This window comes from Pteropus vampyrus, unplaced genomic scaffold (assembly GCF_000151845.1).
Source record: "Pteropus vampyrus isolate Shadow unplaced genomic scaffold, Pvam_2.0 Scaffold75, whole genome shotgun sequence".
Classification (NCBI taxonomy): domain Eukaryota; kingdom Metazoa; phylum Chordata; class Mammalia; order Chiroptera; family Pteropodidae; genus Pteropus; species Pteropus vampyrus.
The window spans coordinates 3,545,071-3,557,430 of NW_011888856.1; the positions used below are offsets into that span (position 1 = coordinate 3,545,071).

The 12,360-nt window shown below is 45.7% G+C and overlaps 1 protein-coding gene across 1 annotated transcript in view; it reads left to right on the top strand.

The window, feature by feature from the left end:
* The window catches only part of EEPD1 (endonuclease/exonuclease/phosphatase family domain containing 1), a 94,902-nt gene that overhangs the window by 55,385 nt on the left and 27,157 nt on the right, over positions 1–12,360 (top strand). The window contains exon 3 of the mRNA XM_023532042.1: positions 2,073–2,124. Coding sequence (XP_023387810.1) covers positions 2,073–2,124 — 52 coding nt within the window. The remainder of the gene's footprint in view (positions 1–2,072; positions 2,125–12,360) is intronic.

The window sequence follows — 12,360 nt, forward strand, 5'->3', positions numbered from 1 at the left end:
GAACGTCTGTGCTGGGTAGGAGGAAACAGACAAGAGCACCCCAGCAAATAAATGCTTTACGATACCAGTAAGTGCTCTGAACAAAAGAAAATGTGGTGACCAGGGACGCTGCTTGGAGGAGGCGGCGTTTGCACTGGGAGCGGATTGATGCGATGAGTTTGAGTTCGTGTTGCAAAGCTCTGGGGGAAGACCCTTCCGAGGCAGAGGAGCAGCACAAGCAAACGTGTGCGAGAGATGAAGGGAAGTCAGTGGGATCGGCGCAGAGGGAGTGCCCGCGCATCCTGTCCATCAGCCCTGATGTTTGCTAAATTGTTCTTGGTGACGGTAGTGGTTTCTTGTAAGCCTTTAAAACCTTGATGGCACTTCCGGGAGTTGCTTTTAAGTCGATCATTGCATTTGGTTGGATAGTGCTCGCCAAGTTGTACGTAGAGGTTACAAAGAATTCTGTAAGTAAAGATGAACCTTATCATGGGCATAGCCCCTTCTGTGGGAGGTGTGTGGCACGGGGGTGCCCATTTCTGCTCCAGACAGCCCGTGCAGGTTGGTGGGGACAGGGGACATTGTGACCAGCCACCATAAACAGATTAGTTGGATAAAGAGGGAACACAGAAACACCAACAGCTGACCTGTTCCCTAAACAATCTTGCTGAACCCTCCTGCTTCCTTCTGTGTGCTGAGGAGTCCAGCCTTGGATGCCTGCTCATTGTGTCCATGAACACTTCAAAAGTCACTTGTCACAAAGGGAAAATACCTCCCCCGTAACACCTGCATCTACTTCTGAACCTTCTCGTCTCGGTTGCTGGCTGCAGCCTGGGCTCTGGCCCCTAAACTGGAATCTGGCAGGTTGTGTCCACCCCACGCCTTCTCTCTTCCCTTGGTGCCTTCGCCTCTGTAGTCCCCCTGTAGGTGGCCTTTCTCCCAGCCCCTCCCCCACTGACAAGGCTAATTCCATCCCTCTTCCACGAAGCCGTCTCTGACCTCTGCCGAGCTGGACTCCTCTGTGAGTCTTGGCCTGTCCACTTGGCACACCGCACGTCATATTCTGGTCTGACCATGGCCTCCAAGAGGCTACGAGCTCCTCGTGGGCAGGGAGCATGTCATTGGCATCGTGCACCCACAGCTACCAGCACACAGTAGGCTCCGTCGATGGGCGGCTGAGCAGGCCCTCTTTGCAAGCCGTGATTTTAGCCTTTTGCTTGTTTTCATCAAAGGGACATCAGGGGAAGATTAATACAGAACATGGGCAACTGTTTTCTTCTTCATATCCTATGAATTTATTCAGATTCCTTGCATGAAGCAGCTATCAATTACTTTTAGAATGTTTTCGCGGTGACGTGTACATAACCCTTAACTCTAATTTTAGCCATTTATAAATGTACAGCTCAGTGGTATTGAGTATATTCACCTCGTGCGGCTGTCACCAGCATCCATCTCCGGAACTTTTAGCTCACCCCAAACCGAAACTATGGACTTATTAAACAGACTCCCCATTTCTCCCTCCCCCAGCCCCGGAGAACCCCTATTCTACTTCCTGTCTCTGAATTTGACTACCTGAGATACCCTATCTAAGTGGAATCATACAGCATTTGTCTTTTTGTGTCTGGCTTATTTCATTTCATAATGTCCTCAAGGGGCATCCACGCTGAAGCACGTGCCAGAATCTCCTTCTTTTTAAGGCTGCATAATATTCCATTTTATGTACGTGCCATGTTTTGTTCATCCATTCATGCATTGATGATACTTTAGTTGTTTCCACCTTTGGCGATTGTGTGAATAATGCTGCTATGAACATGAGTATGTGCAAATATCTGTTTGAGTCTATGTTTTCAGATATTTGGGGTATATGCCCAGAAGCAGGATTGCTAGATCATACGGTAAAATCACTTTTACAATTTAGAAACATTTTTAATAGTTCTGAAATGGTCATTTCAATTCAAGCCAAAGGCCACCTTAAGATGGGAGGTGATGTAGAAATGCAGGCTGAAATTTCAGACTTTAGTTCTTGTGACCTGTGTGATGCTCGGTGGCATGAAGTGCTTTTTTTTTCAAGTGTGCTTTTAATTTTTTTACAGCATCAAGCTTCTAGCTGTGCAAGAACTACTTGACAGAGAGGCCCTGGAAAAGGTAAATATTTTACTCTTTCTACCACACATTCACAAACTTAGAGCAGAAGGCCACACACCAGAAAAATTCAACTCCCTGTCGCCAGAGATAGCACTTATTGCAAATCGGTCAGTTATTTCATATTCTTAACCATGCAAACTTTTCATCAAGACCCCCACATTGTTCATATGCCACTGACGCTTGTGAACCTGACCTCGCTTGGCGCTTCAGGGCTGTGTGGAAGCAGAGGCTTGCCCTGCTGTGGGCCCAGCTCCGAAGCAGGGTCCCTGTGCCTTGAGACGCCACACACTGGACGCCGCCCGTGTACCGGACTCTGTGCTGGCCACTCCGCTCAACCTCTGCGTGTATGTGTCATTATCTGGACAAATGGATGATAGAATTGAGACCCGGCATGTTTACATAACTCGCCCGAAGAAAATGAACTAAGTGGCAGAGTAAGAAAGTGAACGCCATTGTGCCTTTTCCAGTTCAGAGGCAAGTTCACGAGTTCGAGACTCTTTTTAGGTCCCTCCTGAGGATTGGGAAACTCCTCCCACCACAGACGAATGTTTTCACCACTCGCTGGAGGAGGTGACCTGGTGTGTCTCTGGCCCGCAGCTGGAATCCTTGGCCGATTGTGGGTTCGAGTTCTGTGTGCGAGGTGGGGTAGGCTCTATAAAGCAGGTTGGGCAGGGGCCAAGGGGGCCAGGCTCCCGAGTACCACGCATGGGCACCCCCAACTCATACTGAGCTGCTCCCCTGGGTAGCTCAGGACTCTCCCCAAGTATGTGACTTTGGGCATTAATTAGAATCTATACCGTTAACAAAAAAGAACCTGGTTAGAGAGATGAGCACCAATCGCTATTATTTTATTTGTAGAATTTATTTTATTTGTCACTAAAGCGAATTAAGTTTTTAAGCACCAGGCCATGACGTGAGGGGAGGGAGGGGCCTGGGCTCTGGCTCTGAATTTTAACATCCTGGCGGCCTCATTGCTGCCACAGGTAGAATGAGGACAGTGCTGCTGCCTGACCTCAGAGAGGCGACACGAGACCCCCGTGAGTTAGTGTAGTGGACGGGATTTCTAAATGCCAGAGCACGCGAGTCATAGTAATTCTTAATTGGTTATATTAATTCTTAATATGTACCCAGCCATCAAAGCATACTAGGGGCCAAGAGTTTATGAAGATTCTGGGTCTGGTCTTGAAATTTTAAAAATGTTACTTCTCTAAAAACAATCATCTTGTCAGTATCCACTGCAGTTACCAGACAAAGCTGGTAAACACATGAAGCCCATGTACTTAGGTGTCTCCATGTAATAAAAACACAGGCACCGGAAATATCGACCAGGTCTTTGGAGCTGTGTTAATATCAGATCCGAGAGGCCGCACAGTTAAGCCAACTTGGGGTTACTAACCGCTTGTGGGATCTCACAGAAGGAGGCTGCCATGGAACAGGGCTTGTCGTGTGGGGCTCAGACAGCCTGAGTCTGGAGCCTGCCCCCTCCTTCCTAACCGGGTTATTTTGGGTCACTAATCCTCTTTGTGCTTCAATTTCCTAGACTATAGAGTGGGAATCTTTATAATCCCTAGTCCGCAGAAGTTTTGAAAAAGATTAAGTAGACAGTTGATGTAAAAGACTTAATGCCATGTCAGGCGCTGAGTGATCCCCAAAAGTTAGCTGCTGCTCATCTTACTTCCCCATCTTCCTCCCTCTTTCTGATGGCTTTGCATTGTTCCCCTATCTCCCTACATGGCCTGCCGACAGTTTTACAAGACGGTCTGAATGGGCACGGGGGCCAGCTGGGAGCCGAGTACACTCAGCTTCCTTCTTCCTTCTTTCGTGTGTGTGTGTGTTCATTCTTTCACTCACACTACGGGCCCTGGTTGAGCTTTCTAGTGCCAAGCAAGTAGCAAACATTTCCAGAAAAGGCCAGAAGGAACCAGTCGATAAGAGCCTGGGAGCCAATTGCATTTCGAGTGGCACATGGTCTATAACCTGGCACTTCTGTTCTTTGCACCAGTTTATAATAGCCTCATCCCCGTGGACAGGTTGGAGAACCAACAAGAAAAGTTCTTGGCAAACTGTAGAGCTTTGCTACTCAAAGTATGGCCTGCAGATCAGCAGCATCGGAAGCTCGTTAGAAATGCAGACTCTCAGCCCCGCCCCCCGGACCCCCTGAATCGGTGTGCATTGTAACAAGACCCTGGGTGACCCTCCTAAGAAGTGTCTGTTATCACCATCACTATGGACCAGTCCATCTTCAGAGAGAATCTGTAGGTGTCAGCTTTTTGCTTTTGTGACCAATTAAGTTCCTTATTTTTTTGCACCAAAAGAGAAGAAGGAAACGTCATCATTGTACTTGTAAGAACCCAGTTTTTATCTTTAGTTTGCCGGCCTCTTCCTTTCGTTAAGAAAATAGTCTTATTTAATAGGCAGAGCCAGCAAGAAAGGCCTCAGTTATACACACATCCTGCAAACTTCGAACCTCTTTGCCTGTCTTTGCAGCCAGACTTCAGATGGCAACACGCCTTTGGGCTTTGCGCTCATTGAACTGACATCCCACCTAGGTGGGACTGGTGACGTCCAGACAGACAGCCCCAACCATGGGGACCTGCTCTTGCCTTTGTCTTATAAGAAGGAAGCTATTCTCAAGAGGTATTTTCCTCACAGGTGTAATTGCAGGTTATATCCGACCAGTAACATATTCAAATGATGTAAACGTATATAATATGAAATGCTAAAAAGCAGCAGCAGTGTTTGGGAGTCTCCGAGACAATGTGACTTCTAGTACTTTTTCTCCCTCACAATGGGCATTTTGTAATGACTTTAGGATTTTAGTTTGAAGTTATCAGCCATTTGCCTGATGTGTACGTTCTCTGGTTTCGGGTAGCGAGCCCGTCCATTTCAGAAGAGCTGGGGCTCTCCTGGCTTCTGCAGCACACGGGCAGCTGTGGGGGGACCCTGTCGGGGGGAGCTGTGCACCCTGCTTCTACCAACCTCACCTCTGCTTGGCTGCTGGGCCCAGCAGGGGACCTTCCTTGGAGGCCTGTAGAACTGCTCTCGGGGTTCCTCTCCGCCTACAGCTCTGGGGTTTCTGTTTCTCGGTTGATCCTTGGGCTCATGGCAAAGGTGGGGAACTTCTGCTTTTCCTACTCTGTTGTCTGCTTCCTCTCTCCAGGGTCCATTGTGAGTCTGGGGGCCTCCGTGTTCTATCTGCCCTACTCACCATCAAAACACGCTTTCTGGGGAGAGGTGGATGGTGCACACGTGGATGGACCCCCGCCTCCAATAGATCTGTCGGGTTCCAGGTTTTGTTTTTGTAACCTCTTTAAACACTCTTTGTCTTAATTCAGGTGTAATAGCTTAGAGTGGAGGTTGGGGGATGCTTGAGTGATGGGGTCTCTGAATTTCTCTTGTCTACTAACACTGTATAGAGCCATTTCCCAGAAAAGTGACAGCGATTTGTCGTTTATCTAAAAAATAAACTATAAACCACATAGTTAATCATCCTAAGTCTGTATACCAATTTCTTAAGTCTTTCTTTAAAAAGAAAAACTGTAGAACCGTGAGAAGATGATTTAACATGCTTAAATGTCAGGACGTGTGACCTTCCTCTGAAAAAGTGTTTTGCATTTGAGGGGCTTTTTTTTGTCAAACATCCATTAGGTGCTGAGCGCAAGGCCTTGCTCTGAGAAGGAGGAGCACCATCTGACGCTGTGCTCTTTGCTTTAAGAGTGAGACCGCTTTTGTTTTTCTCAGCTCGAGTCACACAGACTTGTTTCCCAGGCTTTATAAACTGGCCCACCTAATGCCTTTAAACGTGGCATTGCATGAAAGGAAATAAAAATATTGCTACAGCTTGATTTAGTAAGATTATTTTTCAATGACCTTTTCAAACAGCTTCCTGCAAAGCGGCACACAATAGTTTGTTTGGCCGTCATGTCCAGCTGGAGGTCACACTCTCCCTGGAAGGGCCAGAGCAATGGCGGACCCACCCCTAGGCCCGCCCGACTTATAGCTATTGTCTGTCCCACCCCCAGCTCTACCCTTGGCCTCTGCAGGTCGTGACTCAGCTGTCAATCACGAGCTGACTGCATCCATCCTCCGCCCTCTGGAACCCGGGCTCTGAGGGTGCATGGACTGGGCTCGAATCCACTCTGTCGTGTTCTAGCTGGGGGGCTTCTTGGGCAAGTTACTGACCAGCCTCAGTTTCTTTTTAACATTGGGGCGGAGGGGGGAGTGTCACAATGATACCTACTTCACTGGGATGTTTTTTGTGAGAATTAAGTGAGACAACGTACAAAATAAAAGAGATTATATATAGTAAGCGCCAGAATAATGTAGCGCATGCTTTCCCTAATTAGCTTCTGCCGTCGTCATCATCGTCATCCATATCTTACATCGTCATTGTTACTGATGTCCTTCTCCTCCTTCTCCGTTGAGAAGCCCAACCCGAGATTGATTTGTTCCTGTCAGAGGATGTTAAAGAAGGCGTTACCTGCCCCCTGCCCCATCTGCCAAGTTGTCTAATACGAGGTGCCTGCCAGTCTCCCGGGCCTGCTGCTGCTAGGTGTTCTCCCCAGAATTTGGCTTTGAAGTTCAGCTCTTAGTTTACTTTTCCCGCAGGTGGAGCAGGTGATCTCTGAGACCTGTTTTGGTTTTTTACGTGTGGGATAAAGTGGATACGTCTCTCCAGCAAGCGAGGGACAAGTAGCAGGGCTGGGACTCCTCCAGCCAAACCTGGTGGCGAGCATCATTGGAATTAGAATAGCTCTGAGGTGTTTTCAGAAGGAAATAGGAGGTAAATAATCATCACATAGATGTGTGTGAATATCCTAAGGGTGCAGAGTGCTCGTGCCTATAGTGGCGATGGCGTTTTGGAAACACACGTGCAGATTCACAAGCCCTAGCTCTGTTGTGACATGTTTGTGGAGTGTTTTTCACTGTGATTTGGACTCCCAATTAATTTTGTTTGTGCGAGAGTTGAGCGCTTACTCTGTGCCTAAATTGTACTACATACTAAGGGGGATAAAGTGATAAAAATACATTTGAATGGCATATATAGGACCCCAGAATGTCAGAGCTAGGGGAGACTTTTCAGATCGTCAAATCAGCCCTGTCACTTTGCAGCCCATCTCCCAAGGTCTTCTCGACTCTGGGCATCAGCTTTAGCAGACTCTGTGGGTGCTTCTACCCCTGCCTATTCCAGAAGTGGGAGTAGGCTCAGAGGGGCGGTCCCTGGGCCCGGTGATGGAGGACTGACACCCAGGTCTTCTGACAGCGTGATGGATAGCGCAACAGACGTGGCCTAGTGGTGTTTGTCCCTCAGAACGTGGCTGGGGTTGGAGGAGGAGGCAGCAGGAGATCTGGACTCCAGATGTGGACACTGTCCTGGGAGCATCCAGGAGCGGACCTAGTGGTGGTGTGAGGGCTGCATGGCCTGCGAAGAGAGCTGACAAGGGACTCGTGGAAGGATGGGGAACGTGCAGCAGACGCCCCTTCGTGGAGGCTCAGGGTCAAAATGAATTGCTTCAAAAATCTTAACTAAGAACTCAAAAATATCTTTAAAAAACAGTAATCTGTATTTATTTTTAAATACCAGAATGAGATTTTTCAGCATCCTTGGTTTACTTTTTCTCACGTGCTTAGTCTGAGCTTAATTTGAATGCCGTCTCGAGTGGTCAGTATTCATGTATCTGTTAGATTTTTTTTTAATGGGTTGAGCCAGATTAGTGTCTGATCACGATTACACTCATTGTAATCCCATTCCTGGCGAAGTTCCTTTCAGCGGGCAGCTTGCTACCTTCCTTGAAGGGGCCAGTAAGCAGAAATGGGAGCCCCTGTGGAGCTCAGTCCCTTTTGGAGTCTGGCTCAGGCCCATGAGAGGCCACCACAGCCAACCGCTCACCAGCTCCACTGCACACTTGGGCCTCCACCTCCCCCACCCCCATGCTGGAAAGGGCTCTTGGCTGGGGTCCCCCAAGCACCTCAGCTGCCAGAAAATGGAGCATTTTGGTGAATTGTGGGCCAAGCTCCACAGCGCATTTGAAAAAAGAGAAGGTGCATTTTCTCCTTTTACAAGCATCACAAGATGCCATGTATATTTAGGGGCTCCGATTACCTTTCTCTTTTTATGAAAAGCTCGTATTTGAAGTGAACATAAAGTGGAACCCTCAGACAGGACTTCTAAAGTCCCTTCAGCTTTTCAGCTATCAAAGATAAGCGAATTAAACAATGAGGGACCATTTTAAATTTACGACATTAGCAAGGTTTCTAAAACAATAACATGCGATGTTGAAGTAGTCATAAAACCAGCGTCCCCATTCATTGCTGGGGAAGGGCGGTGACGACGCGCTGGCCTTTCGTAAGCTCTTGGGCAGCATAATTCATTAGCCTTTGAGATGCCCTTACCCTTTGACCTGTGACCCAGTTCCTGGGAGCACATCTTAATGAAACGGTCCGTAAAAATGGAAAATACTAAGCACGCTATACCATGCCTTATAGTCATGAATAACTGAAGGCAGTTCACTGCTCAGTGGGGCAGGAAGGGTTAAAATGATAATACCCATTAAAAATGATAAGTCTTTTAGCCTTGTGGAAATGCGTTATAATATTTACAGAAAGGCAGAAGAAGCAGTTGTACCTGCTGTGATTACAACACGTAAAAATGCACATTTATTCTTTCGGCCACTATTTATCGAGCACGTCTCTGCGTCAGCCATTGTGCTGGACTGGAAGACACGGAAGTGACCGAGACAGCTGCCATTCCCACCCTCGTGTAGCTCACAGAACTGGTGAGGAAAATTAGCGATTATACTAATGCCTATTGAAAAACGACAGTGATAAGCACTGTGACAAAACAGAACAAGTTGTCTGGAGTGGGGCCCTCACCTAATGTCCTCATAGCATCGAGGAAATATGGAAAAGAAACACGATTAGGTCATTTTTTTTTTTCATTTAAAATTTTCTTTATTATTGATTTAATATTCCTGGAATCAACTTTTTAAGTATCAGGTGAGAGCTACATGCCCTCACCCCAGAAAAACATAAAAACACACAGGCACCGATACGTCCCGGCGGATTTGCATATTCTCAGACCTTCTCTGTGGCACCCCTCCGGCTCATACCTCTGGGCCCTGGTGAGAATGAGGTTCCTTCCCCTCGCCCAGAAATGCAGAAACATCTTCTCTCATCTACAAAATAGTGGCCTCGCCAGGAAAGTTTCCTCAGAGTTGGACAAATCGAGGCTTCCCTGTGGGACAGTGCCCGGGATCCCTGGGGTCCTCCACGCGGTCGGGGTCCAGGTGGATTTCAGGCAACATCACGTCCCGTGGGCACAGAGCATCCCTCCCGCCGCCTTTCCGTGGCCTATGGTGTGATCCCGTGTCCGCTATTCCGAGGGGACCCTCGGCTGACAGCGTCCCTGCACTCCCATCCCCCGCTCTTTCTTCCTGTAGCATCATCATTTCCTCCGCTGGTGACTGCGGACATATTTAGGTCTCCCGAGATGCGTTACTACGTGTCCTCCTTTTTGCTGTTGTCCTATTTCTCCTCCTTCCTGTACGCGTAGATTTCTTGAATTTACGTAAATCCTCGCCCTCCACAGCCAGTCTTCATCCCTCCTCAGCGCCCCTTACCTCCTAGGAGTCCGGCCCCTGTCTCAGTTAATCTAAGAAATTATAGCTTGTCTGAGCCAATGTCTACTCTAACTCAAAGCATTTTTATTGTTAAAAATTTTGCTTTCTATCGTTGGAAATTATTATGAAATAATTTTACATAGACCTGTAACATTTTATTTGTAGTTATCCATTTTTTTTTGGTAATTTCTATAGACCTATTTCTGTTTTTATGATGAATACATAATGAACTGATGTGGAAATCTTTTTCTTTTAACTTTGAAGCCATTTTGATGCAATGCTATGAATTTAGGAGTGGGTCAAGGAAAGAAACCATGCCTGGGACTTCTTTTTCTAGGTCAGCAGCATTGCTGGAGTCTGAATCAACTGTCGTCTTCTACTCGTGATGGTTGTCCTTGGTGTTTGATTACTTTGTCTTCATACTCTAAAAGCTGTGTTACTTATTAGTCTCCTGATTCTAGATTTATAGAGGAAAAAAAGAGGAATCTTACAATATCCATTTGGATTGCAAGCTCAGATGGAGACCGTGGCGAGTCTTATAATAAGAGCAGAAAGATCATTTCGTCCATTCAGGCTTCAGGGTCAAGGGGACCAGGAAGAATCACCTCTCTCCACGCTCACTGAGAATCCTATTACCGTCAAGTCGAGAGAATTTTGCTGGCCTCTGCTGGTAGCTCATAAATGATGGGCTGGTCTTCTGAACATGTCGAGCCCATGATTTAAACATCACGTGTCCATGTTAAAACTTTTCCTACGCTGACTCCCTTTATCCTGGAAACGCCCCCTTTCCTCTTTGAGAGGCCATCTGGAGGTTCCAGTTCTGGAAATGGCAGAGCAGCTTATATCAGAATAATCTTCCCTCAAATAATTATAACTCTGGGTAAAATGCAGACAACTATTTGAAGGCACGTAAGAGCAACCAAAAGTAAGCAGAGACTGTAGAGGTGTCAACCCTCAAAAGAAGGGGCCAGCCCTGGGTGAGATCTATACGCTTTTCCCCGCGATGGAAGTCCGCAGTCTATGTGGGCTGTTAGAGCTAGGCAGGAAGTCTGTGGGGGATGTCACAAGTATTCTCTCTTTTCTTGGATAGTCTACCTAAAGCTTTCTCATTTCTTGTTGAGCTTTTCAAAGAACTTTCGGTTTTATTGATTTTCTCTCTTTTCCTCCCTCTATTTTAGTCATTTCTGCTCTAATCTTCTTTGTTTCTTTCTCCTATTTTGGGTTCAGTTTGTACTTCTTTTTCCGGTATCTTAAAGTGAAAGCTTAGGTTATTGATTTGAGATCTTTCTTCTGTACGAATAGAAGCATCTACAGCTATAAATTTCCCCCTAAGCACGGCTTTAGCTGGATAGCATGAGTATTGGTCTGTTACATCTTCCTTTTCATTCATCTCAAAATGTTTCTAGATTTTCCTTATGGTTTCTTCTTTAACCCAATGGTTATGTACAAGTGAGCTGTTTCATTTCCTCTTATTTATAAATTTCCCCAAACTCTTTCTGTTATTGATTTCTAATTTTATTCCATCCTATTGCGGTCAGAGAATACTCTTTATTTGACTTCGGTCCTTTTAAATGTACTGAGGCTCGTTTCAGGGATTAGCATATGGTCTAGTCTGGAGAATGTTCCACGTGCACTTGAAAATAATGTGTATTCTGTTGTTGGGTGGAGTATTCCATAAATGTCTATTGTTTATATTGTTAAGTCTTTTATGTCTTGTTATCTTCTGTTTAGTTGTTTTACCCATTACCGAGAGTGTGGTATTGAAGCCTCCAGTTATCGTTGTTAAATTGTCTGTTTCCTCCTTTAACTCTGTAAGTTTTTGCTTTACGCATCCTGGAGCTATGTTACTAAGTACATATATGTTTATAATGGTTATGTATTTCTGATTTATTGACCCTTATTAGAAAATATCCCTCTTCTAGGAACCCCTTGTGTTTCAAAGTCTGGTTTTCTTTGATATCAGTGTGGCCATTCCAGCTCCCTTAGGGTTGCTGTCATGATAGATCTTTTTCCATCCTTTTACTTGCAACCTACTTGTTTCTCTGAGTCTTGAGTGTATCTCCTCTACACAGCATGTAGTTGGATATCGTTTCTCACTCAGTTCGACAGTCTCTACCTTTCGATTGGGTTATTTAACCCATTCACATTTAGCGTTATTATCAATATGGTTGGATGTACGTCTGCCATTTTACTTCTGGTTTTCTGGGTCATTTTTTGGTTCCTCTTTTCCTCTTTCGCTCCTTCCTTTGCATTAAGTGAATATTTTCTAATGTATCATTTTCATTTCCTTAATGATTGTTTTCACTATGCTTTTTGAATTATCTTCTTAGTAGTCGCTCTAGTGTTTACCATATATATCTTAATTTACCAGCTTTATACTAACTTAAATTTCAGGGAGACATTCACTCCTATGGAGTCGTGTTACCTTTCTCTCCCTCGTGAGCTGTCGTCACACGCATTACATCTCACTGTGCTACAGACCCAGTTATACATTGTTATCATCATTACTTTATACACTTCTATGTCTTTTGAAGAAGATGAGAGAGCAAGTATAAATTTATAGAGTTAGCTACATGAATCATCTTATTTACTATTTCCGGTTTTCTTCATTTGTTTT